Genomic DNA, 26,242 nt, shown 5'->3' with positions numbered 1-26,242 from the left:
ATGACGTGGCCGTGATGATGTGGGTCAGGTGTTAGGTCAGACACGACAAGGATTAACTTGCCGCCGATACAAAGGGATGGATTAACGTCTCCAGTAGCTGCAGATATGGGTGATGAGCAGACCCAAAAGTGCCACCGGGCAGACCCCCAGCTACGCTAGTGCTACATAGTAAAATTATGAGGTTAGTCGGAATCTATCTCATCATACATCTGGCAGTCCTAAGAGAGTGGCGCATCAAAATATGACACCTCGTGGGACATTTAAATTGAATACTGCATATGTTGTGTCGTATTCCATTTTATTCAGAAAATTTTGCTTGATTTGGGGGAAAATTTAGATTACCTAAAAATTTTTTTCTTCTGATTTTCCTAAAACCCCTGTGTGGGGGGGTACCACAGCAAAAACCACCCCAGAGGTGAAAGGGTTAATACCCCTACTGTACAAGGTTTAGGGCAAAGGTAAACATCTGCTAAGGCAAGGTAAACCATGTTCAGGGTGTATATCCACAGTGTGAATATATGTAATTTGTCATTATTCTAGAGTTCACTATCAGCACAACATTGTATAGTGGCAGATTGTGACAGATTATACCAAAACTTTCACTTTACAATCATGGTTTGATTGCTCCTATACTCTTGCATGCAGGGAGAGAGATAACATAAAAACATAAGAACATAAGAATGGAGGAAACTGCATCGGACCTATTGGCCCATACTGGGCAGTAGGGGGCAGTGAAATTTTGCTCAAAGCTGCACTCTTCAGGCATTGTTCCTTATACATATCTAAGACTCCATGCCAAATTTGAAGCTGATATGTCGAGGTTTAGTCTGCCGCATTTTCTACTGAAAATTTTAAATTTACCTACAGTACTAGCCAAACAGCCGCTGTGGCGGTGCAATGTTCTGTTCAGTGTTTATCAACTTTTTTTTCATATCTCTTATTTCTGGTGGAGAAAAATCTAACCCAGCAGCCCATTCTGTGTGTTGGTTGTGATGGAACCAATGTAAATGTAGGATCAGAAAATGGAGTCATTCATCATCTTGAAATGTTACTTGGTCACCCGGTCCATTATTTCATATGTCAGCTTCACGGAAATGAGCTGCCTTTCCGCGCAGTTTTTTATCACTATGATGGTAAACCAAGTGGTCCTGAGCATTGGCGTGGTCCCATTGGAAAGCAGATCAAGGAGTCTTTGTCTGAGCTTCCAGGTGTCGCCTTCCAGCCAGTCAGTTTCCCTGATTTCCCTGTGTTTAATGATGAAGTGGAGAAAGATCTGTCCTGGGATCAGAAATACCTGTATAGGATTTGTAAAGGAGTTATCACAGGTGTTGTTGAAGATGACTTGGCTGCTATTGAGCCAGGTCCTCCCTGTGTGTCAAGGTGGAACACCTTATGGAGTAGAATCCTCAGGCTGTATGTAGCAACATCAAGACCCAGCCATGAGTTGAAAAGAATTGTCATTACAATAATAAAGTTCAGTGCTCCAATGTGGTTTTACATCAAGATACACCCTTACGTAACACACGGCTCAAGGAACGTATTCCAGTCCCTGCTATATATGAAACACCTGAATAGTGAGGAGGAGACGATAGTGAAGAAGGCTGTCCAGAGAAATGCATACTTCGCCCACACAGATCAACTTCTTCTTGGTATGTGTGCAGATGAGGACATGACTGTTAGAGAAAAAGCTGTCTCAATGATAAGAAAAATTAGAGAGGAGAATCAGCAAAAGGAAGAATGCACTGGCAGATCTGAAGAGGAGGAGGAAGATTCTGATGCTGCTGTTGACGAGAATTTGTTAAACTATACTGATGAGGAGGGTAAAGATGGAGATGGGAATGAGGATGTGCCTCCTGTAGTCAACATGAGAAAGGTGGTGACTCCAAAACTAAAGTGGCAAGCAAAAAACTATCATTCCATGATTAACTGGAGGAATGAACTCAAGACTGAGCCTCCTTACATTGCTTCTATGTCAAATCTACAGGTTAATGACATTCTTGAGACACCATTAGTGGTGCCCAAGTGGCCAAACAGCACTCAGGCGGTCGAGAGAGGCATAAAAGTGATGACTGAAGCATGCACTGAAGTGACTGGATACAAATCGAGAGATGGATATATTAGGCAAAGATTATTGTCTAGGAAAATGATGCCAAGGTTCCACACAAAAAAGAATTTCAATATGAACTTGTAATGATTTTCTATACGGTGTACCTGTAAAATAACATGTGAATTAAATCGATGTCACCCATGTAAAATTTATCATTATCCTGGAAAACATTAAATGACACCTAATTTTTGGTATACACTAAAAGTTTACAAAAAGTCGTTCGCGATGCGGCAGGGTAAGTATGCATGAAATGGCATGAAATTTTGCACAGGTGTTTGTTACAGCCATACAAACGATGCCTGAAAAGTGCAGCCTGCAACTCAAATAAAAGTGTTTTTTCCCTGCCCCCTAGAGAACATGATGCCATTCAGGTGATTTAGTGTTTGTTTTCTCTTGTGTTTTAGCCCAAAATGTAATGGCACTGCTCAATAAGTGGTCTTGTTAATTTGTCCCAAGTAAGGGTGGCAGAAACCTTAATCATTTAGCAGCATGTGTTCTCTCAATCTTCAGTTGCAAGTATAGCCAAATAAATTTAATATTTCTTTTAGCTTAGGTGACCACCTTGACCTCAATAAGCGAATGTTCCCGATTCCAAGACAGCCGCTCAAACGGCAACGAAACGGACCAGATGCAAGGTCGTCGTGCAAGCTTTAGGGGAATGTGCAACTCAAAACTTGGTTAGGAAACTACAAATAAATTTAGTGTAATTATTGATGAATGTACCGACTGTTCAGTAAGTAAATCACGTGCAATGATAGTGAAGTATTTTGATCTGGAGAGATAATGACAAAATCGTGATGCTGGATTTGATTGGAGTATTTGAAGGTAATCAGGGTTCGACTGGTGAAAATATATAGCATGCTGTTTCAGTGCCTCACTACACACGATTTACCATTGAACAACTTCATTGGGTCTGCTGCAGATGGGGCGTTAAACATTACGGGTGAATCTAACTGTGTAACTAGCAGAATGGAAGTTCAAATGCTTGGCATTACCATATTTAAACGTGTTGCACAAAGCATGCATCTCTGTGCCAGTGAAGCAGCAAAGTCCTGGCCACGTACTCGTGAAGATGTGTTGAGAAATGTGTACATTTACCTTTCCCTATATGTACCAGTCAGTCAGATATATTCAGGATCGCAATTACATGCCACCTTTCAAAGGCTAGAGCATTATAAGATAAGCATGAACACTGACGAAGATGTGGTTCAGAGACTTCTAGTAGTAGTAGTAGTGTGTAGGGAAATAAAGAAAATATTCGAACTAAACAGTAAGTTGTGGAGACTGGCGGTATATTTACACCCCAAAAGAGTCAGCAATTTTATAAACCTGTTATTAGCTTTGTAAATGAAGAGGGAGATGCAAAATATAATTGTTTTGGACATTAGCAATGGAAGTGTTGTCACTTCTGACATCCACTGTTGATGCAAAGCGTCCTTTTCTAAGGTGAATTTAATTAAGGAAACAGAGAAATAGTCTTCGTATACAAACTGTAAATCCTCAATAACCTTTGAGTGAATGTCGTAATTTAATATTATTGTGGATATAACGTACTGTTACCACGTGTTCATTGTAATCGGCTGTGGTGTTCCCATTATGTGATGGTGCTATAGTTGTTACCAGTCCCTTTCTTCTAATAAGCTTGAAGTCTTATGTTAAACGGTGATATTTTGTTTCCTAAGAGTTGTTGTTAGGTAGTAGGTAGTAGGCAGCTATACTCGGGAACGGGGTGGTAATCTCGACAATGTGTACCTAGATTTTGCCAAAGCTTTCGACAGTGTACCCCACGAAAGGCTAAAATTCTAACTGGAAGGGTACGGAATTCGGGAAATGTCTTAGCGTGGATAGAAGACTTTCTACAAGACAGCAAGCAGTGTGTGGTGATTAATGGCACTAAATCATCGTCCGTACCTGTCACAAGTGGGGTACCACAGGGCAGTATATTGGGCCCGCTGTTGTTTGTTTATTTCATAAATGACATGCCTGACGTTGTACACTTCTCCATACAAATGTTTGCCGATGACGCCAAGTTATTTCGGGAAATCAAGAAACCAAGCAGACTGTGAAGAGCTGCAGGAGGATCTCTGTGAGCTCCAGGAATAGTCGAAGAAATGGGTACTGAGATTCAATGTCACGAAGTGTAAGAGGATGCACCTGGGGCATACCAAGGGTGAGGAGGCGTATCATGTGTCCCCACTGGATGACGAATCTGCACTATTTAAAACAATGTGAGAAGGACCTAGGTGTGAATGTTGACAATGAGCTGAATTTTTCGGGCCATTGCGAGACGAAGGTAAATCAAGCAAAAATTATTAGGTCTTATAAGAAGGTCGTTACGATCGTTACGCCAGCACTTACTCCAGTAGCGATGACACTCTTGGTGGTAAAGAGTCCAGGTGGCCACGCCGCCGTAAACACCACTCACCCCCTAATCTTTGTTCGGGTAAGGCAGCAAAAACGTCAGCACTGACACTAGTGCTGACGCCAGCGGTGAAAACACTCCCGGCGATGCCAGCACTTACGCTAGTGGCGATGACACTCCCGGCGGTAAACACCGCCCCCCCGCCCAGCTGCCACATCTTATTACCACCATGCTATTGTACTATTCCTGAAGATACTAAATGTTACATAATACTTCCTTGAGATAAATGTATAGTATATATCAGGTGCCTCAAAGAGAGCTCAGGTTCTCAACTGGCTCCGCCATGTTAATATTGTTATTATTATCCACTCTGTATCTGTATTTTTTGGGGGGCTAAGTAAAATGTTTCAATTCAATTCAATTCAATTCGAGGTAACAGGCCGCGTGTGGGGTGGGGGAGGCACAAGGTTGTTGACACCAAAGATAAAGCCAGCGGCGATAACATTCTTCTGGCTAAATAAACTACCAATATCAATATTAATGTCAATAAGAATTCTACAAATTCTTGGAGAGCCGAATTTCAATATAAGTAAATATTATAGTTTTTTTTTTTATGTTAAATGGCTTGACAACACCTTATTTAGAGAGAGGACATATTCTACTTGATATTTTATTCACTATGTAGGTGTTCTGCATGATTCATCAGTGTAACCACGGTACGTCACTGGTGTTGGCGGATCAGCTGTTCTTTATGATCACTGGTATGTACACACACACACACACACACACACACACACACACACACACACACACACACAGACACACATATAATCACTGGGAGGGTGGGCTTACCTGTCCGGAATGAACAATAACAGCCCGTCCGCTCGGACCGAAACCTTACGACACTGTCCAAGTGTAATGAATATTCGTTCACTGGGTGCGTGGGCTGGCTCATCGCAAACGAACACTTACAACCCTGTACGCTTGAACCGAAACTTTATGACAACTCCTCAGATATTTGAACACTTCACTCAAACACACGACACTCTACGTCACTGTCTCTTGTGCTGACGTTATGACGATCTACGTTGTCTCATGCTGAACTCCCGGCGTTGGTGGTTCCTTTGTTCCTCATGGTAGTTGAGAATTAATTCCCTTCAACGCCCCCCCGTACTTGTTTTGACTGTAAACGCCTTAGATAAGGACGTTGAGGTTATGGGCAAGTCGAAGGGAATGATTGAAACCCATCTTTTGACGCATTCAATATTTATTGATGTGGTCAAAACCGGCAGAAGGCGTTCATAATATTACAAGGTGATCCATCTGATACATAATTAGTTAGTCTCGCACAATTTTATCTTAATTACAATTTATTAAACATACTGACATAACACAAAGTTCATAACTCTATTAATCTTAGCTTCGCTTCACTCTGCATTGTCTTATTATTCCAGGTTAGGCAGAAACGAGTAGGCGTAATTATTCAACAATATTTCAGTACCGAGGGGTATGCCATCACTTAGGCTGTACTTACAAGTGCGGGTCAATGCAGATCAGTATGGTGTTCCAAGAGAAAACAGTATTGCGTAAATCGTCCCAGCACAAATTCTCGGAAAGAAGGCTGGTCTTCACAGCATCACTAGAGAGGGTGATCTGTCTCATGGGGGGGCGGGCAGCCACCGCCACCAGTCTAAGACAGTCCACTCAGCAGAACCAGGACTTGTCTGTAAACACTTCTACATCTGGCGAGGTCACAGGTCAAAAGATTTAATGGCATCACACTCCAGCACTGTAGCTGAAGCCAGCGGCGATAACAGATACTGTACATAAATTTTTGCTCATTACACTTGAAACATCAATCTTTGTTAATTAAATTTGAAACAAAAGAAAACTACGATACCGTATTTTCATTAAAATATTACATCACAAGTATATTTTACCTTAACTGTGACCGAATGAATATATTCTCAGAAATAAATTTGGAAATGTAATATTTTGGCTGAAATGACGTACATATTACAGTGGAAAGGAAAGTGGGATAAAATCATGACGAAAACAATGACTTTCGCTTTCTTTCGTTGTTCAAAAGATTTTACCGTAATCGCTTTTCGAATGGTTTTCAGTTAAAAAACTGTTGTACTCTTACTGTATTACAATAATATTCTATCCTATCATTAGCCTCATAATCCCACAACTGAATACCATTCGTAAAGCGATTACGGTAACATCTTTTGAACGAAAGAAAGCGAAAGTCATTGCTTTCGTCACAATTTTATCCCACTTTCCACTGTAATACGTACGTCATTTCAGCAAACATATTACATTTCCATATTCTCAGAAATAAATAGTAGTTTTGTTGAAACATAATGTACAGTATTCAATATTAAAATGCAAAAAGAGCTATAAAAACAATTGATACTGTACACCCGTAATGTACTGGCTGGCATCTCAACTCATCCCTGCTCCCGCCAGTCACCGACTCACCACTCCTCCCCGCTCTATTCCTCCGCCTCCTCCACATCGTCACTACTGTTGTATTACAATACAGGTTGACAGTCCTTTATCCGAAATCCTTGGGGCCAGAGGCATTTCGGTTTTCGGAATTTTTCGGTTTTCAGAATGGTTAGGTTTTTTTTTTTTTATGTGTATTAGCCCACCCGGGCATAGATCACTGACCCACATTGGGGCCTGGGGGTCTAAAATATAATAAAAATTATATATATTTAGTGGGTCTAAATGGTCGTAAAATGGGAAACTTGGGGTTGGGTCTTGGGTAAATGAACCAATTAGAATAAATCCCATAGGTTCTGTACTTTCGTTATCGGCGGGGTCCCAATTAGGCGCGATAACCAAGGGATGACTGTACTGTACTGTATATACTTGTGACACTGGCCAGTTGCTTCTGGTGTTATGGTACAGGGGTACCAAGTGACAGCACTAGGATCCCGCTTCCTCTATCAAGGAATAAACAATTAAAATTTAAATTGAAAAAAAAAAATTCAAATAAATTACTATCTTACAAGAATCCCTCCAATGTAAGTTATATTCACCCAGGTCGTTTGGGTGGAAAATTATGAGAAGAGCTTAGTCACTCTTAAGTAATGATAAATAAACACGCAGGCAGGCCTTCAGCGCCAACTGTCAAATCTTATCTCAAATAAATAAACAAACAAACACCAGACATTCTGTCACCTCACCTCCCGCCCCCTCCCCCCCCTCTTCCCCACCCTCCCTACCCTCGTGTTCAAGATAAAAGATTGGTGATTTCTTTATGTTTATTTTATATAATATCTCAGACTAAAGTTAGGATAATATAATTTGCATTGCTGAAATCTTGCAAGACAGAGATTAATTTGAATATAAGCGTCATATATTTTGCTCAAGATATAAAAAATGTAGTACATTAGTGTACAATACTGTAGTACATTTTATAAAAAGTTTTTCAACTGTATTTTTGGGTAGATTTACATAAATTTCTTCATTTATTTTCACCCATTTACATGCACACACCATACTAAAAGAAACGTAAAATAAATTAGTGCAAAGCTGGAGTGCACATGTACTAATTTGATTACGGTACTAAAATTGTTATGTCTAGTGCGAATTACAACATGTTTATATTCAAATAAATCAGTATCTTACAAGAATCCCAGCTATGTTAATTATATTTTCCTAGGTCATATCACTGGCATTTTAAAATGAGAGAAGCTTAGTAGGACTGTTAAATAAACACACAGAGACCTTCGGCTCAAACTTATCACCTCAAACCCCCACCAACCCCTCGCTGGGTGGCGGAGCCGTCAGTCCCCCCCTCCCCCAGCCAGGCTTTTAGGCTTACAGTTTTTATCTTATATAATATCTCAGACTAAAGTTAGGAGATTATAATTTGCATTGCTGGAATCCTTGCAAGACAGCAATAATTTGAATATAAACGTCATATATTTTGCTCAAGAGATAAAAATTGTTGTACATTAGTGTACAGTACTGTAGTACATTTTATAAAAAAGTTTTTCAACTGTATTTTTGGGTAGATTTACATAAGTTGGAGTGCACATGTACTAATTACGGTACTAAAATTGTTTTGTCTAGTGCAAATTATAGCATGTTTATTTTCAAATTAATCAGTATGTTACAAGAATCCCAGCTATGTTAATTATATTCACCCAGGTCATTTCACTGGCTTTTTATAAGAGAGAAGCTTAGTCACCTAAGAACTGATAAATATACACATTAGACCTGGGCCTGTGCCAACTGTCAAACGTACTACCTCCCCACGCCCCCCTCGCTCGCTCCCACCCGTCTCCCCCATCTGCTCGGCGTTGCTGGAATCCTTGTAAAACAGTGAATAATTTTAATATAAGCGTCATGTATTTTGCACAAGAGATAAAAATTAATAACCTTCATCACATTACAGTAGTGATTTAACAGTAAAAGTGTATATGTACGTATATAGTATTCCACAGACACATAAGTATAAATAAAAAGTTTATGTGATGATGGGACAACGTCCATTTCGGTTAACGTCATGTTTCCAAGAACGTATCTAATAATAATAATAATAATAATAATAATTAACGGTTTATTGAAAGAGCTTGGCAGCCAGAAGGCTGAAAATATACAGTTACATATTTGGGGAATGGGTTACGAATTACAAATAATATACAAGTGACATAAGTGACACAAATAAGACATATAGTAACTTAGATGGGGATCAGCTCAAACTACAGTTCATTTCAACATAGTGACAGTGTAGGGAGCAGTGTTTACTGGGAGTGAATACACTGATTTATTACATGTTATTGATAATTTTTACAATGGTTGGGACTGGGCTGTTCTTATAGCGATCAGTTCGTGCACGTATGGGCTGGATGCGGTTGTGGTGTCGAACAGCAATTCTCGGACAGGGGATCTCAGGTGGTAGTAGGGGCCGGTGTCGGGGATGGTGTAGAAGCTTCTTACCAAATTTGCAGATGAGGCCGTGGTGATGGTCAGTGAGAGTCGAAAGGGTCAGTGTGTTGAGCGCTTCTTGATATGTGGAGTAGGAAGGGGAGAGAATAATCTTGCATGCCCTCTTTTGCACTTTTTCTAGGTGTTTACGTTGTGTGGCATTTAGGGAGGAAGACCAGGTGGGGGAGGCATAGGTGAGCTTGGGAAGTATGAATGTTGTGTATACACTGAGGAGCTCGTGTGCGGGAACTCCGAGGGACTTGAGTCGGCGGAGGAGGTGGAGACGGAAACTGGAGGATTTGACAACTTCACTGACGTGTGGTTTCCAATTTAGTTTGTTGTCTATGGTGACGCCGAGGAGCTTCGTGGAATCTACAACCTGGAGTGTGTTCGGACCTAGGGTAATGGAAGGAGGTGGGACAATGTCGGAGGAGAGGTTGATGTGCATAACCATGGTCTTGGTATGGTTGATGGTGACATGGTTGTTGGTGGCCCAGTTTTGGAGACTGGTCAATAAATCCTGAAGGGCGGTATAGTTGGGAGCAGAATTGTTGACGCTGATCCCAATGGTGGAGTCGTCGACATATTTCCAGCGAGCAGGGGTTTCTCTTAGGGCATCATTGATGAGCATAAGGAAGCAGAGTGGTCCCATCTTGGTGCCTTGGGGGACGCCACAGGTGAGTGACTGAAAGGTGGAGACAGCCCCTCGGAAGCGTACAGCTTGGCGTCGGTCACTGAGGAAGTCTGTAAGCCATGGTATGAGACTTCTCCGAAGCCCGAGGTCAATAGCTTTGTTTATGATTATATTGTGGTCGACTAGGTCGAACGCTTTAGTGAAATCAATGAAGGCGACAGCTACAGACGTTTTTCGTTTCTCGAGATGGCGGTATATGTAATCGAGAAAGCTGACAAGACAGTGAGTGGTGGAGGAAGTTTTCATGTTGCCAAATTGCTGAGGGTCTACGACTCCTGCAATATCAGCATAAGCCCAGTCAAACACAAAACTTTCACAGATTAGGCTGGGTATTGGGGTGATTGCAATAGGTCGTAGCTGATTTAAGGATTGTGGGCTGGTTGACTTGGGCACTGGTGATACATAAGAGGTCTTCCAGTCAGCTGGGCATCTGGCTTGACTGAGAGAAGCATTGATGATGGAGCAGAGGGGTTTAGCAAGCTCCGGGGAGAACTCCTTGAATAGTTTCATTGGTAAGTCAATGGGGGTGGTAGAGCGTTTTAATTTTAGTTTGTCCAGGCGTTTTGCTACGTCAAATTCCTCTACTAAGTCAGTGGGAAGGGGGGCTGGTAGGTAAGCAGGGAGAGTGGTTGTGTCAAGCCGTGGGAGCGTCTGGCATATAGTAGCGAAATGGTTATTTGTTTGCTCGGCTGCGTCAACATTAGTGAGATGGCTAAGGAAGGGGAGGGGGTGTGTCATATTGTTTAGTCCACAGAGTTCTTTAAGCTTACCATACCATTGACTGATGTTGGTCTGCTTCAGGTGTTGTAATTTGGTTGGGTAGTGGGACTTCTTTGCAGTGCGTATTTCGCGGATGACTCTGTTGCGAAGTGACCTGTAGCGGATGTGGTCATTGAGATGAAAGGCTCTGTCTCTCTGTTGCATAAGTCTTTTGATCCGAGGTGTGATCCAGGGCAAGTCAGCTGGGTGAGATCTGACGGACTTCTCGGGGAAGTGGTGGTGAGCTTCGGTGGTGGTGTTGGTATAATTTATCCATTTGGTTTCCACGTCATCCACGCTGAGTACTTCAGTCCAGGGATAGTGAACTATCCACTGTCCAAAGAGGCGTACTGCAGAGTCAGTGATCGGCCTGTAGGTCTTGATGTAGGGTCTCTGTACTTGAGTGGGAGTGGCAGCAGGGGACCAGAGCACTGATAAGTGTGTGCTACACCCGATAGGAGGCAGTGGTTGAGGAGGTTGGTACTGGTCCGCTAAGTCAGTTAAGATAAGGTCAAGGGTGTTTTGACCGTGTGTGGGGAAGGTCACAACTTGTGATAGTGATAGCTGGTCCTGGATATCAGTGGTGTCAATTTCATTTAAATCCCCACATAATACTAACTTGGCACATGGGTACCTAACTCTCAGGTGGTCTGAGGTGGTGATGAGATGATTGATAAGAGTGTCTCTGGTGGGTGATCGAGGCGGATGGTATGCCACACAGATTATGATGGAGGCAGTGTTGCGTGGGTGTGCCCGCAGCACGACACGTACCCATAATGCTTCCACATCTGCTGGGACTTGAACATCCAGGCGTGACGGGCGTAGGTCATCTGGACAGAAGAGGGCAACGCCCCCTCCGCGTCTTTGTGGACGAAGGTGATGAAAGAGTTGATATCCTTCAATGTGACACGTTTCAGGTACAATTTGCCAAGTCTCACATATGGCAACCACGCGCGCGGCGGTTGACCTGACTGTAGTTGCCAGCTCGTCGAACTTGTTAGCTAGGGAAGTGACGTTGGATAGCAGTAAAGACGGGAGATCATACCATATCCGTGGAACTTCAGTGTGGTGGTATGGTCTGTCAGGGGTGGGTTTCTCCGGTTTCCTAGTGGAGGTTACGGTTCTAATGGGCTTATGTGCATGACGGCCTTGTCTACGGCTCCGCGCGTGGAATATTTTCAGTGACTTGAGTAGCGCGATAACACTCCCATCAGGATAACCGTTCCCACTCTTTAGATGATACAGAGTGCGTCGGGAGTAAGTGATTGGTGGCCATCGGTTGAAATCTGTTGTGGGCGGACGGAAGTGTTTGTCACTGGCGGCACTTTGAGGGACACTGACACTGGTAGACATCTGTTAATATTTGTCAGTTGTAAAGACCGTGGACTTTGTCCTCGGTGCTTGGGGTCGCCGACACAGTTTTCACGGTATATGTAAACACCGCGGTGGTCCTTGTCACTGGCACTTTAAAGTTGACCGATAAAGTGCCCACTGTCTGACTTTTCCTTGGGGTGCACTATCGAGCACTGTATGGTAATCACTTATTGCACTGATGGCTAGAATGTTTTGCCGAAAGTTCCTTAAGTGCACTATAGGAACACTGCTCCGTAATCAATCGTTCACTAATCACTAGAATGTTTTGCTGAATCGATCCTGGTGTAGTAAGGCTGGTAGGGCGTTGGGGTATAGCAGGGGGAGTGGGCAGGGCCAAACAGATTCGGCCTGGCTGCTAAAACCGAGAGCGCCTTCAGGCACGTCTTATCTCACTCTGTCCATGTAATCCAGTTGCCTCTGAAGATGTCTTGAATAAAGACGAAAGCTAAGGTACTCCGTTGTTTCCATTTCCCCGTGTGATTTTATCAATATATAAATATATATATATATATATATATATATATATATATATATATATATATATATATATATATATATATATATATATATATATATATATATATATATATATATATATGCTGATAAACTGAAGGAGAGAAGAAAACACGAAGTTCCCCAGCGTTTTAGTGTAATTCACACCTTCAGGGGTGTATTGGTACGAGTAGGGGGACGAATGTTGATAATGATGGTAGAATTATATAGTAGTAGTAGTAGTAGTAGTAGTAGTAGTGGTTATTTGTGCCAAGGAAATATAAACTAGTGCCTGGTGTGACAAACTCTTGTCCATAGTGTATCATTCTGATGTATGGATGGTCGCTATTAGGGGGGGTAGCCTACACACCCACGCGCGCACGTATGCCCCTACTACCTGGACACACCAGTCCAGCCTGTCACCTCTCCGCCCTTCCCTCATAAGAACCAGTATAATCTTGTGCCTGGGACTAAATCAGATGTCCGGAGGCGGACGTTACCGTCGCCCAAGGTGCTGGTCACTATGCCTGGTAACATTCCTTGCTGCGTCTGTGCTAGCCCGAACCAAAACTGCACAAATTGTGTTTGTGCGAGAAATAACCGACCATGTGTGAATTGCAGGAAGCTAGACCAGTGTCGGAACCCACGTCGCAGGGAGCCGACACAGGCGGCCACAGTGGATATCGCCGGGACCCAACTACCCGATGATATCCGAAATGATAGCAGTGAGTCTACTCAACCCGATAATGTAGTACTAATAAATGCTGCTCCCTCAGTAGCAGGTGTCCACGAGGAGAATGAGAGACAGCCGCCTCAGTGGAATGGCATGTCGATGGAAAATGCAGGCGTATGGGTCAAAGAAACCTACTCAGAAATTGTCAAGTGGTCGCCCGCTAACTTATTTGAACCACCCAAGTGTGCGGCCACCAAAGAAATGATTCGGGAGATGACTCACTTCATGACTGATTACACTCAGGACCGCTTCCTCGCCCCCCTAGCTCTTCAAATACTGGCAATAATACCACATCTATTTTGTCAGAGGACACACACAAAGGCTAAGCACAAAGAAAATGTGGCAGCAATGAAGAGAAGGTTGACAATGTGGCAGACTGGGGCCCTAGATGATCTCCTATGTGAAGCAAGAACACTGCAGGAGAGACTAAAATCTACGGGTGACGGAAAGCAAAACACCGATGACGTGGCAAGACAATTTGGAAACAAAATGCGTGTGGGAAAAGTGTCTCTCGCGGTAAGATCTCTCACACATGAATCCTCCGGTGGAGTGATGCCAATAAACAGAGCGACATTAAAACTATTGAAAGAGAAACATCCCCCTGCAAGCGAAGATGAAGGCATCAGGCTCCAGGGTGCCTATATCCCACCAAACGCTGTCCTGTTCGAGAAAATAACAGGAGAGATGGTGTGGAAAAAGGCACTGAAGACTCGAGGCGGAGCCGGCCCTTCAGGTCTGGATGCAAACGGTTGGAGAGTCATCCTCAGCACAAACAAGTTTGGCCCTGTAGCAAGCGATCTCTGCACTGCCATTGCCGCCCTTGCAAGAAAGCTTGCATCCTCTTGCTGCCATCACCTCCAGGCTCTGACGGCCTGCCGCCTTATTCCTCTGGAAAAGAAACCAGGATGTAGACCTATAGGGGTGGGGGAAGTGCTGAGGCGGATCATCGGAAAGTGTATAATGGAGGTGGTAAAGGATGATGTCAGGGCAGCAGCAGGGAACCTACAAGTGTGTGCTGGCCACCAGGCTGGTGGGGAGGCGGCCATTCACGCCATGAGATTGATATTTGAGCAGCGTGATTGTGAGGCCGTTCTCCTGGTGGATGCTTCAAACGCATTCAACATACTTAACCGCAAGGCGGCACTGCACAACATCAAGATCAAGTGTCCTAGCTTTGCGATGTATGTTGAAAATTCGTATAGGAATCCTTCAGACCTCTACGTAGTAAACAACAAGGCTCTACGAGGTGATACCATCCTACAGTCGACCGAGGGAACAACACAGGGAGACCCCGTTGCAATGGCAATGTATGCAATAGGCCTATCAGTGCTCCAACAAGAAATAAAGTATGAAACAACTGGGGTCAAACAAGTGGCATATGCTGATGACCTCACAGGAGCAGGAAAAGTGGAGGACATCAAAAAGTGGTGGGACCTGGTAACATCGCGAGGTCCACAAATAGGGTACCACCCAAACGCCAGCAAATCCTTCCTCATCGTGAAGCCAGATCATTATGATCGGGCTGTGGAGGTTTTCGGCGAAAGTGAGGTCAAAATAACTAAGGACGGCCAAAGACATCTAGGCGCAGTAATTGGCACTACGGACTTCAAGACCCAGTACGTAGGGGGAAAGGTGAACGAGTGGGTTAGCGAAATCCATGCTCTATCGGAGATTGCTAACACAGAGCCACATGCGGCCTTTGCAGCATTCACACATGGAGTCAAGCATCGTTGGAACTACCTGATGCGTACCATCCCTGAGATCCGACCCCTCCTCCACCCTTTGGAAGAAGCAATCAGTGTCAAGTTCATTCCCAAACTAGTGAAACACCACGACTTAACCCCAGTAGAAAGAACACTTCTTGCACTTCCACCAAGACTGGGAGGGATGGGACTAACTAATCCAGAGGAGATTGCTGACTCTGAACATCAAAATTCACTTAAGCTCACGGCAGCCCTCACTGACCACATAATAGCCCAGAATGCAACAGGGGAAGTGGACACCAGCGAAGTTAATAAGATCCGTAGATCCATTACAACAGATCGGCAGCACTGCCAAAATGACATGTTGCAGCAACTATTGCTGCAGGTTCCAGAAAATCTGACAAAAAAAGTAGCTATAGCGCAGGAGGTGGGCGCCTCGAACTGGTTAACTACGTTACCGATAAGGGCAAATGGTTTCAGCCTTAACAAACAAGAATTTACAGATGCCATTGCTCTAAGGTACGGTTGGCCAGTAGATGGTTTGCCCTCCCAATGCGTGTGTGGCTATTCCTATGATGGCGATCACGCCATGGTTTGCAAGAAGGGGGGCTTCATATGCATGAGGCATGACGAGGTAAGGGATCTCACAGCAAATATGTTGAAGGAAACCTGCCGGGACGTCATGGTAGAACCGACCCTCCTTCCACTGGATGGCGAGATCCTCCAACACAGGACTTCAAACACATCTAACGAAGCCCGTGTGGACGTCAGTGCTCGAGGATTCTGGACGCGGGGACAGCGAGCTTTCTTCGACATCAGGATTTTTGATCCCATGGCCGTTTGTCACCGTAACCTAGCTCTCGATGCTGCGCATAGGAGGAACGAGAACGACAAGAGAAGGGCATATGGGGAGAGAATTCAAAATGTTGATCAAGGCAGCTTCACTCCTCTAGTGTTCACAACCTCTGGTGGGATGGGCCCAAGTGCAAGAGGTTTCTATGCCAGACTCGCGGAGCTGATCTCCGAACAGAAGCAGCAGCCCAGAAGTTGTGTCACAGCCTGGATGAGATGTCGACTGTCCTTCTCTCTCCTTCGGTCGGCTTTGCTCTGCCTCAGGGGAACGAGAGCTTCTGCCCCTACTCCGTCAACTGCTGCAGATATCGACTATGAGGCTACAGTCACCGAATGCCGCATGGATCTGCGGCTCAACTAATTTAACACAGATAGGATAGTTGCTTATGTATTAGGATATTTAATATTAAGGTAAATAAATGGTGGCGAAGGTGTGGCTATTGGGGGAGGCTGGAGGCCACGTTTAAAAAAAAAAAAAAAAGAGGCTGGTAGGGCGTTGGGGTATAGCAGGGGGAGTGGGCAGGGCCAAACAGATTCGGCCTGGCTGCTAAAACCGAGAGCGCCTTCAGGCACGTCTTATCTCACATCTAGGACGTTAACCGGCGCATGACTGTATTTCAATGTAAAATAGGATAAAATACATGACAAAAACAAAAGACTTAACCTAACCTTCCGATGTTCAAGAGATATTACTCATTTTTTTTATAGTTTTCGGTTAAAATACTGTTATATTACAATTATATTCTATTCATATTGTGCTTGATATACTACATTCACGGAAATGTAATATTTTTGCTGAAATGACATACGTATTACAGTGGAAAGTGGGATAAAATCGTGACGAAAACAATGACTTTCGCTTTCTTTCGTTCAAGAGATGTTACTGTTATCGCTTTTCGAATGGTTTTCAGTTAAAAAAACTGTTACATCACAAGTGAATTTGGATAGAATATTATTGTAATACAACAGTTTTTTAACTGAAAACCATTCGAAAAGCGATTACGGTAACATCTTTTGAACGAAAGAAAGCGAAAGTCATTGCTTTCGTCACTTTCTACTGTAATACATACGTCATTTCAGCAAAAATATTACATTTCCATATTCTCAGAAAATAGTAGTTTTGCTGAAACGTAATGTATTTCATTGTAAATTAAGATAAACTATATGAAAACAAAAGACTTTACCTAACCTTCCGATGTTCAAGATATGTTACTCGTTTTTTTAATAGTTTTCGGTTAAAATACTGTTATATTAGTGATATTCTATTCAAACTGTGCTTGATATAATGCATTCACGGAAATGTAATATTTTTGCAACTACAATGCTGATGTCAACACAACCGTGGTTACAGCGAGACTGACTGAGTGAGGGAGAGCTATGCTTGTGCGTGTGAGGTTGCGGGAGCAGGTGTTGTCCCGTGTTCGGTGCCGCGCACGAGTTGAATGGCGCGCGATTTGAATGTACTTCAATTACTTCAATGTACAAAATATTCCTCCTGCGGTGCAATCCGCGTATTTGCAATTCCGTGTATGCTAAACCCGCGTATGTTAAGGGCCGACTGTGCTGGGAAAGTTCATAATTATAAGGAACTCTTTTTGTCATTGCATTGGAACTGAAAAAATAAAATAAACTTGTGAGGATTCCTATCTGAGGAATGATATTTTGGGCAAATATCAGGCCAAGAAATTGTGGTATCATCTTCTAAAATCAATGAATGATGACCCACAGTTGCTTGGCCTTCCTGTCTCTTTTAGATTAGGAAGTTTAGAAACATTTTCATAACATGTCTTGAACAAGGAATCCACAGACTCGTATGTGGTGGAAAACAAAGAAGACTTAGATCTTACCAATGTTACCCAAGGCCTGTTTGGATCATCCTTACACTCAATGTTCTCCATCAGCTGCATGAGAGTCAACAACAGCCTGTTCCCACTTATAGTAACCAACACTTTTGTCCCAGGTGGAAGTGTTTGCCAAAATGGGGACAGGATGAAGTCAGTCTCAATAGGTTCTCCCTGCTCTAGTGACTGAACACTATTAGTACCAACTTCCTCATCCTGATTCTGGAACCTACTTTCTTATAGCAGAAGCAGGTTGGTCTACCTGGGGATTAAGTCTCTTACCTATCACCAATAATTCTAAACTTTCTGCCAACTTGGGATCTTTCCAGTGTTTTTACATTTAAAATTTAACTCTTTAAGGCCTCATTCCATCAATTTTTAATTTGTATCTTTGATAATTCCTTCCTATCTCCTGCAGCTTGATTAATTTAAAAAAATTTATCATAACAAACTGCACAATCCAATGGTGAAAACAGGTTGTCTGAGAGACAGCTGCTATGAATTGTGCAAGCCAAATGAGGATCTAACTTGGTAATCCAAGTGGCTCTACATCCTTGATAATTACATGTACTGTAGTATGGTCCCCTTGGGTCCTGGGTGAAACTGCTACTACTGAACTCACATCTTTGTATGTAGTGTATGAGCTGAGCTCTCCATTCCTTGCAGCTCCTCACTCAACACTAGTTCCCCAGGGACCGTTCCATGGTCTCCTCTGTCATCTAGCAGTCCAGACAACTGTCCTTCATCCTCCAGTTGCACATCACTCATCTAAACTAGGAGGAACACTATGAGTCACATTGTATCATAATAATAATAATACAAGGGAGATTACATTTTCTCCCATACATAATCAATGTGACTCATAACTGTGATATTTTAGTAAGTTATTTCATTTAATATCTCTTATTGCCATATAATTCACCAGTGTGACAATCATAAACAACTAACTCACTCTATCATACACCTCTCCCTTCTCTTATCTCAATTATCCCTCAGCTCAATGAACTTTGTTTCTTAATCAAGCTAACTTCATTTTAGAGCACTTATATTTTGAGGGATCTACAAGTTCTCTATTTGTTGTCAGTCAGGGTGCACAGACATCACCGCTTCAACTAATCATGTTTGAGCGATGATGCCTGAGTGAGCATCAAGTCACCCGGAAGGTTTGACAGTGTTGAGCTGCTACCATAGCGCTCCATTGGCTAACATCATTTACCATTACTCTAGCAAGATGTATTGGGTTGAGAACTGCACCCTGAATGGTCTTCATATAACCCATACTGAGGATACAAGGTTCATCCCAACATAACTCTAGATTGCTAGTAAGACCGTAAGGTCAGCTTCCGGAAGGATCACTAAGACTAGCAGCCTTGATAAAGTTCCCCAGGAAATGCTGAACCCGCTACTGAGGACACGAATAAAATAGAATTATGAAGAGAAAACTTAACTCTGGCCTGAATGCTAAAAATACAACATAACTCTATATTGCTAGTAAGTCCGGAAGGTCAGCGTCCGGAAGGATCACTAAGAGTAGCAGCTCCGGTAAAGTTCGCCTGGATAGGCTAAACCTGCTACTGAGGACATTAATGAAATAGAGCTATGAAGACTTAACTCTGGTCTGCATGCTGAGAGTAATTACAAAAACCCAGGGCGGAAGCCGGAAAAATTTCATGAACGAACATGAGAAGAGGGAGAGGGATGGCCACATATATCATATATTCGTTATTTGCATGTGTACAATTGGGACAATTTTTTTTTTTTTTTTTTTTTTTTTATATAGGTACAGCACAAGTATACAGGTGGGGAGGTATATATCTATATACAGTCGGCCCTTAACATACGCGGGGGTTAGGTAACAGAGATACCCGTGAATGTTAAAAATCCGTGTACTTTTGCTGCCCCCCTAAAAAACCCCTGGCCCCCCATGTCCTTATTTACCGTATATACCTGTGTGTAGTTCGAGTTTTTAAGACCAAATTATTTTGCAAAAAATTGGGGGTCGACCTCTAAAAGGGTAATAGTTTCGTTAGGTTGAAAAATATTTACCAGTAACTACCAGTAAACAATGGAAACGACGCACCAACGCACCACCAGCTGTGAGTGTCGGTACAGTCGCCAGGGCAGTCTCTTGCGTCATCATAGCTAGCCCAAAGTAGCCAAATCCATGGTATGGTATACACAGGACGATGTAAAACAAAGTATTCATTTGTTAAAATTTATTTATAGATACTGTACATAAATTTTTGTTCATTACATTTGAAACATCAATCTTTGTTAATTAAATTTGATACAAAAGAAAACTACGATACCGTATTTTCATTAAAATATTACATCACAAGTATATTTTACCTTAACTGTGACTGAATGAATATATTCTCAGAAATAAATATAGAAATGTAATATTTTGGCTGAAATGACGTACATATTACTGTACAGTGGAAAGTGGGATAAAATTATGAAAACAATGACTTTCGCTTTCTTTCGTTGTTCAAAAGATTTTACCGTAATCGCTTTTCGAATGGTTTTCAGTTAAAAAACTGTTGTACTGTACTCGTACTGTATTACAATAATATTCTATCCTATCATTAGCCTTATAATCCCACAACTGAAAACCATTCGAAAAGCGATTACGGCAACATCTTTTGAACGAAAGAAAGAGAGAGAGTCATTGCTCAGCGTCACAATTTTATCCCACTTTCCACTGTAATACGTACATCATTTCAGCAAAAATATTACATTTCTTTGTTCTCAGAAATAAATGGTAGTTTTGTTGAAACGTAATGTACAGTATTTAATATTAAAAGGCAAAAATAGCTATAAAAACAATTAAAACACCCGAAATATACTGGCTGGCATCTCCACTCGTCCCTGCTCCTGCTCCCGCATCCAAGGTCACCTCACCACTCCTCCCAACTCGCTCCCTCCGCTCCCTCCTCCACCTCTACCTCCTCACCGTCACTACTGCCGACAACAAACACAAATGTTTTGTGAATAACTGCACCTCCACTTCCTATGTACAGTACTTGTACTGAACTGTACTGTGCTGTGCATTTTTACAAACAATAAACATGGCAAGAAAAGCTATTAAAAAAAAGAGATAAGAATTTCACTTTACTGTACCGTACCTCTCCTCGGCGACAGGGCGGGGGTCATCGGGCTCATCGTCACTCAATTCCATAACAGGTGGTGAAGTGGGGGCGACGGTGGATTCAGCTGCTTCCTCACTGCCGCCAGCGATTGATGGTGTTGAATCTCTCCTTCGGTGATCAAAGAACATGGTGATGGGGAGTTGTCGTCTCTTTCTTTTCATTTCTTCCATGATGTTTTCGTATGGAACAAAAGCATCATCCATCCCTCGCATGAATTTCAGGGCACGCACCATGGAGGGGCCCATACTATAGGCCAGGTTTTTCAGTGCCTCAATCATCCTTGTCATCTCCCCCAACTTCTCCAGCGTTATTTCTTGGTACGTGTTTTTCGAATCGTTTTCAATTAAAAAAATGTTACAGCACATGTATATTTTACCTAAACTGTGCCTGAATGAATATATTCTCAGAAATAAATAGTAGTTTTGCTGAAACGTGATGTGTTTCAATGTAAAATAGGATAAAATACATGACGAAAACAAGAGACTTTACTTAACCTTCCGATGTTCAAGATATGTTACTCGTTTTTTTAGTAGTTTTCGGTTAAAATACTCTTATATTAGTGATATTCTATTCATACTGTGCTTGATATAATACATTCACGGAAATGTAATATTTTTGCTGATGTCAACACAAGCGTGGTTACAGCGAGACTGACTGAGTGAGGGAGAGCTATGCGTGTGTGTGTGTGTGTGAGGTTGCGGGAGCGGGCGGTGTCCCGTGTTCGGTACCGCGCGCGAGTTGAATGGTGCGCGATTTGAATGTACTTCAATTACTTCAATGTACAGAATATTCCTCCGGCGGGGCAATCCACGTATTTGCGAATCCGTGAATGCTAAACCCGCGTATGTGAAGGGCCGACTGTATATATATTCTTTAAATTTTTGTGATATAGTCCAGAATGCGACGTCAACATCCCACACATCTCCACCCTTCAAGAGTTGACATTTGTTTACTGCTCGCTCTATGGCAAGAGATGATGGTAGCATTGTGTGTGATGGAGGGTGTGGGAGGGGGTTTTGAGAATTGCAATTAAATGCCAGGTAGCGACGTGTCCTCCTAATATTACGTATTTAAGTAATTATTAGATGTTTTAATTGCCTGTATGTTGGCCTGGCGAGTTAATGCTGGGCATTTACATACCTAGGTATAAAGCTAGACGTCGCATTCTGGATTGAACATAAAGTAATACTTACCAGCAATGTAGGTGAAGAATGAAGCATCATAGTAGGTGACACAGATGCATGGTAGGTGACACAGAGGCATGGTAGGCGACACAGAGGCATGGTAAGTGATGCAGGTGGCCAGATATGACAAGATTTTCCCAGATAATTTTATATATCTCGACATTTCCCGAGTTATATTAACACATTCCGAGACCATATCCACGCTGAGTTATATGAAATTCCGAGTTATCAAATGCCGAGTTATCAAGGGTTTAATGTACTTTAATAATCTGTTTTAGTAATACCTGTACATTTCATGCACAATACTGTATATACTGTATCTCATAGGTAAAAAACAATATCATTGGGAATTATTTTCATTTTCTCTAACACAATTAGAGCAGATGTGAATAAAAGTTTATACACTTTTTTGTTAACAACCTTGCGCCTAAAAAATACCTTAGCTTTCGTCTTTATTCAAGACATCTTCAAGTCATGAGACCCACTAATCCCCCACCCAACAATGGGTGACCTGCCATTGCATCAGAAGGTCAGTAATATGAGACCACTGATCCCACACCCTACCTCCACCTGACATTGTATCAGGTCAGGTCTGTTACATGTCACCCACTCATCCCCCACATCTCTGTGTGAGTGGAAAATACCAGTCTTTGCTGTAACGTGCAGCTTCATTCATTTATTTGACCAAACTTTTAGATAAATTATTCAAGATTATTTTAGTAAAGAAATGGAGTTTAGACTCTCAGAAAACTTTCCCCAGCATCCAAAAGCATTCTGAGGATGTGAGCTAGCGTCTTTCTGTGCAGCCTCAGTATCAGCACTGGCTGCTTCATCGACTGTGTTAATATTATGTAAGTTTAGGCATTTCTTAAACCTTTCAAACCAGCATTTACTGGCATGAAATGGTTTTGCAACAGAACTTGCACCTTGTTCCTTCACTAAATCATCATACAAACTTTTTGCTTTTTCATTTGGTTTGATCTTCAATCCATACACTCAGGAGCATTCCATATTAAGCATCACATCACTTCGATGGAAATACAATGTATGGGCAGTTAAAAGAATAGCAGCTTCTGCACTAGACATAATTTTGTATCTTATTATCATGGATTGTGCCCATTGCTGAGGTAACAAGGCCCAATGTTTTGTCATTATAGCTGATATTTTCTCCCTCTTCAAACCTCTATAACACATCCAGTTTTATGTCTAAAGTGATTTCTTTATGTGATCTTTTACCATCACTGCTTGCAATTGCTCTTAATGGCCTCTTTCCTCTCATCTTGAAAAAGAATACTGTACTGTATACAGTAATACAGTCCTGAACACAGAGGCAAAACTGAACGCAAGCTGGGGACTGATTTCAGACTGGCTGAAACCGTTGTTGTTGTTGTTGTTGTTGTTGTTGTTGTTGTTGTGGGTCCACAAGCATCTTTTAGCTACCACCTCAAATCCACATGAAGTAAGTTTTACAATTTGGGTAAAAATTTTGGTTATAAATAATTTTTTTTTTTTTTTTTTAAATTTACCATACCCGGTAATTCTGCAAGGGCGAATTATTTGGCCATACAGTGAGTTCTGCTATAACGCGTGTTTTGATAACGCGAATTTGCTCTAACGCGATTTATGAATTAGGAACGATATTTGTATAACGCGAACGCTTGTTTGCTATAACGCGAACGCATGTTTGCTATAACGCGATTTTTGCTTACTATTTCTCCAATTTTGTGGTATTAATTGTGAATATGGTAAAGAAGAATATCTCCAAGAAGTGTTCTGGTGATAGAATTCCCGGTGATGATCGTAAAAGAAAGGATATAACACTTGAAAAGAAGCTCGATGTTATCAACCTCAAAATCACCCTTCTCCCCCATCAAGTTACATTCATATTTTTTCAAGGTAAAGTGTTACATTTACTGTATGATTTCATTATTAGATATGAATGTAACATTTATTTAGACTGTGCTATCCTTTGTGTTAGGCTAACTACTAAATTTTTTCGATTTCGAGTAATCTGCACTTAACCCTATTTTCTCCATAAGCCCTGTTATTTCTATTACGCGATTTTCTATAACACGATATTTTACAAGAACACAATTATCGCGTTATAGCAGAACTACCTGTATTCCAAATTTTTTGGTCAAAATTTTCAAATTTTCTAAGAGCGAATTTCCGTAACCCGGGTTTCCGTAAAGTGGGGGAGATGCCTGCACTGTATCTCTTTTTTTTTCAAAGTACTGTACCCTCTGAACTCTTCTGGTGGCTCTTCACCCATAATCACAGACTGAAAATGACCTCTTGCCAAGGTTACACTAAACAAACTGTTGTTCAAAGAAACTCAGGGGTTAGTACATCTTGCCTGCCAAGTGTAATAATATAAAGAACAGTTTACCGTTTGTAATAAAGTTTCTACTCTTTATGCTCTGCACATACTGTAGTCTTAGTTTTACTTTCACCAAGGTCAAGTTCATAAATGTATATGTTTTATATTGTGTACTGTATTTAGATTGGATATGTTATTGTGCAATGGGATAATATTGGAATTGTTTTCTTTTCAATTTTCAGGTTAAAGAAGTTGGCATACTTATTAGTAACTGTTCATGCTTGGCCAGTGACTTGAGTAAGATCTTCGAGGTACTGTATGATTACTTTGTAATTAAATTTTTGTTGATTTAATATAGTTTTACAAATTATACACATGAATCTCAAAATTCAAAGAATGTGTTGACAAAGAAGAACGTACATGAGATCTAACAAAAATAACAAATAGAGTACAGTATAGGTATTGTAGCACTTAGGCTTCATCCCTTACTGTTATCTATATAATGTGGGTTCTTCTTTATCTCTTAACAGACAATATAAAGTATGTTTACATAACTCTGTACTGTACTGTGCTTCCATTTGTTTTTTAGTTTGTCTTCTATTTTCACTTCATAGACAACATAGTAATATTTCTTTTTACTTTGCTCTTTCCTTCTATTATTTTTTCAAGTCAAAATAGCAATTCAATATTCAAGGACTTTGGTGAGAGGGAGGGTGAGAGGAGGAGGGAGTGAGCGGACAGCCTGTGGTCAACCACCAATCCTTGTGATGGGAACTATGTGAGTAGAGGTCAGTGAGATGAGCAGATAGGAGCTATGTGAACATAAGTCAGTGAGGTGGGCAGATAGGAGCTATATGACCATAGGTCAGTGAGGTGAGCAGGTAGGAGCTATGTGAGCAGAGGTCAGTGAGATGAGCAGATAGGAGCTATGGGAACATAGGTCAGTGAGTTGAGCAGATAGGAGCTATGTGAACATAGGTCAGTGAGGTGGGCAGATAGGATCTACGTGAGCAGAGATCAGTGAGGAGCTACATGAGCAGAGGTCAGGCAGTTAGGATCTACATGGGCAGAGGTCAGTGAGGAGGAGAAGAAATGGTTGGGGCAGAGATATTTTAACTCATTGACATGTTAGATGCAAGTCAAATGACGTACACCACTGAACACTGAGTACCTTTTCAAAGCAAAGCAAAGATTATTTTAGTAATTCATTTATATATTTAGGAAGGGGAAGTCCAGTTAAACATGTATTGAGAACAAGTTTCATTGTACTAAGCAAGTCACACACAACAAACACATACAGTTCTGCACGAGCTGTTCAGTTGGTAAGCGGATAGTCTTTGATTGACTCAGGGAGTTGTAACCTTACCTTGCCAGCTGGTCCCACCTGTGGGTTGGCATTAAGAAGGACATCCAGCTTTAGAACTTTGCTTGTACAGTACTTGCTTTATGGCAAAGCAGCCATCAGGTACCACATTTTACAGCATATAGGATACACTTTTATTTGAAAAATGGATAAAAATTCAGCACACATCCTACATGTGAAGTTGTGGTCTCCCATAGGCTAATGATTCCCCCAGTTGCTGTCTCCAGTAGGCTAAATTCTACCTAACCCAACTCCAGAACTAAAATTATGTTATTGCTTACCATACTTAAACATGCTATTATTACTTTTAATTAATTAAAAACAGGATGATGATAACCTAAGACAATTAGAGTCTGCATGAC

At 41.8% G+C, this 26,242-nt stretch overlaps 1 protein-coding gene across 3 annotated transcripts in view; it reads left to right on the top strand.

Moving 5' to 3' along the window:
- Window positions 1-26,242, top strand: part of LOC121867939 (5'-3' exonuclease PLD3-like) — a gene marked incomplete in the record, with an annotated part of 228,254 nt that overhangs the window by 116,113 nt on the left and 85,899 nt on the right. For 2 of the 3 annotated variants that reach the window (XM_042368086.1, XM_042368088.1), the window contains 1 exon segment: window positions 24,760-24,828. In XM_042368086.1, coding sequence (XP_042224020.1) covers window positions 24,760-24,828 — 69 coding nt within the window. 3 annotated transcript variants of the gene reach the window in all.

Source organism: Homarus americanus, unplaced genomic scaffold (genome assembly GCF_018991925.1).
Source record: "Homarus americanus isolate GMGI-L3 unplaced genomic scaffold, GMGI_Hamer_2.0 scaffold37032, whole genome shotgun sequence".
Lineage (NCBI taxonomy): Eukaryota > Metazoa > Arthropoda > Malacostraca > Decapoda > Nephropidae > Homarus > Homarus americanus.
Note: the sequence above shows the minus strand (reverse complement) of the source record. Positions and strands in the feature narration are given on the sequence as shown.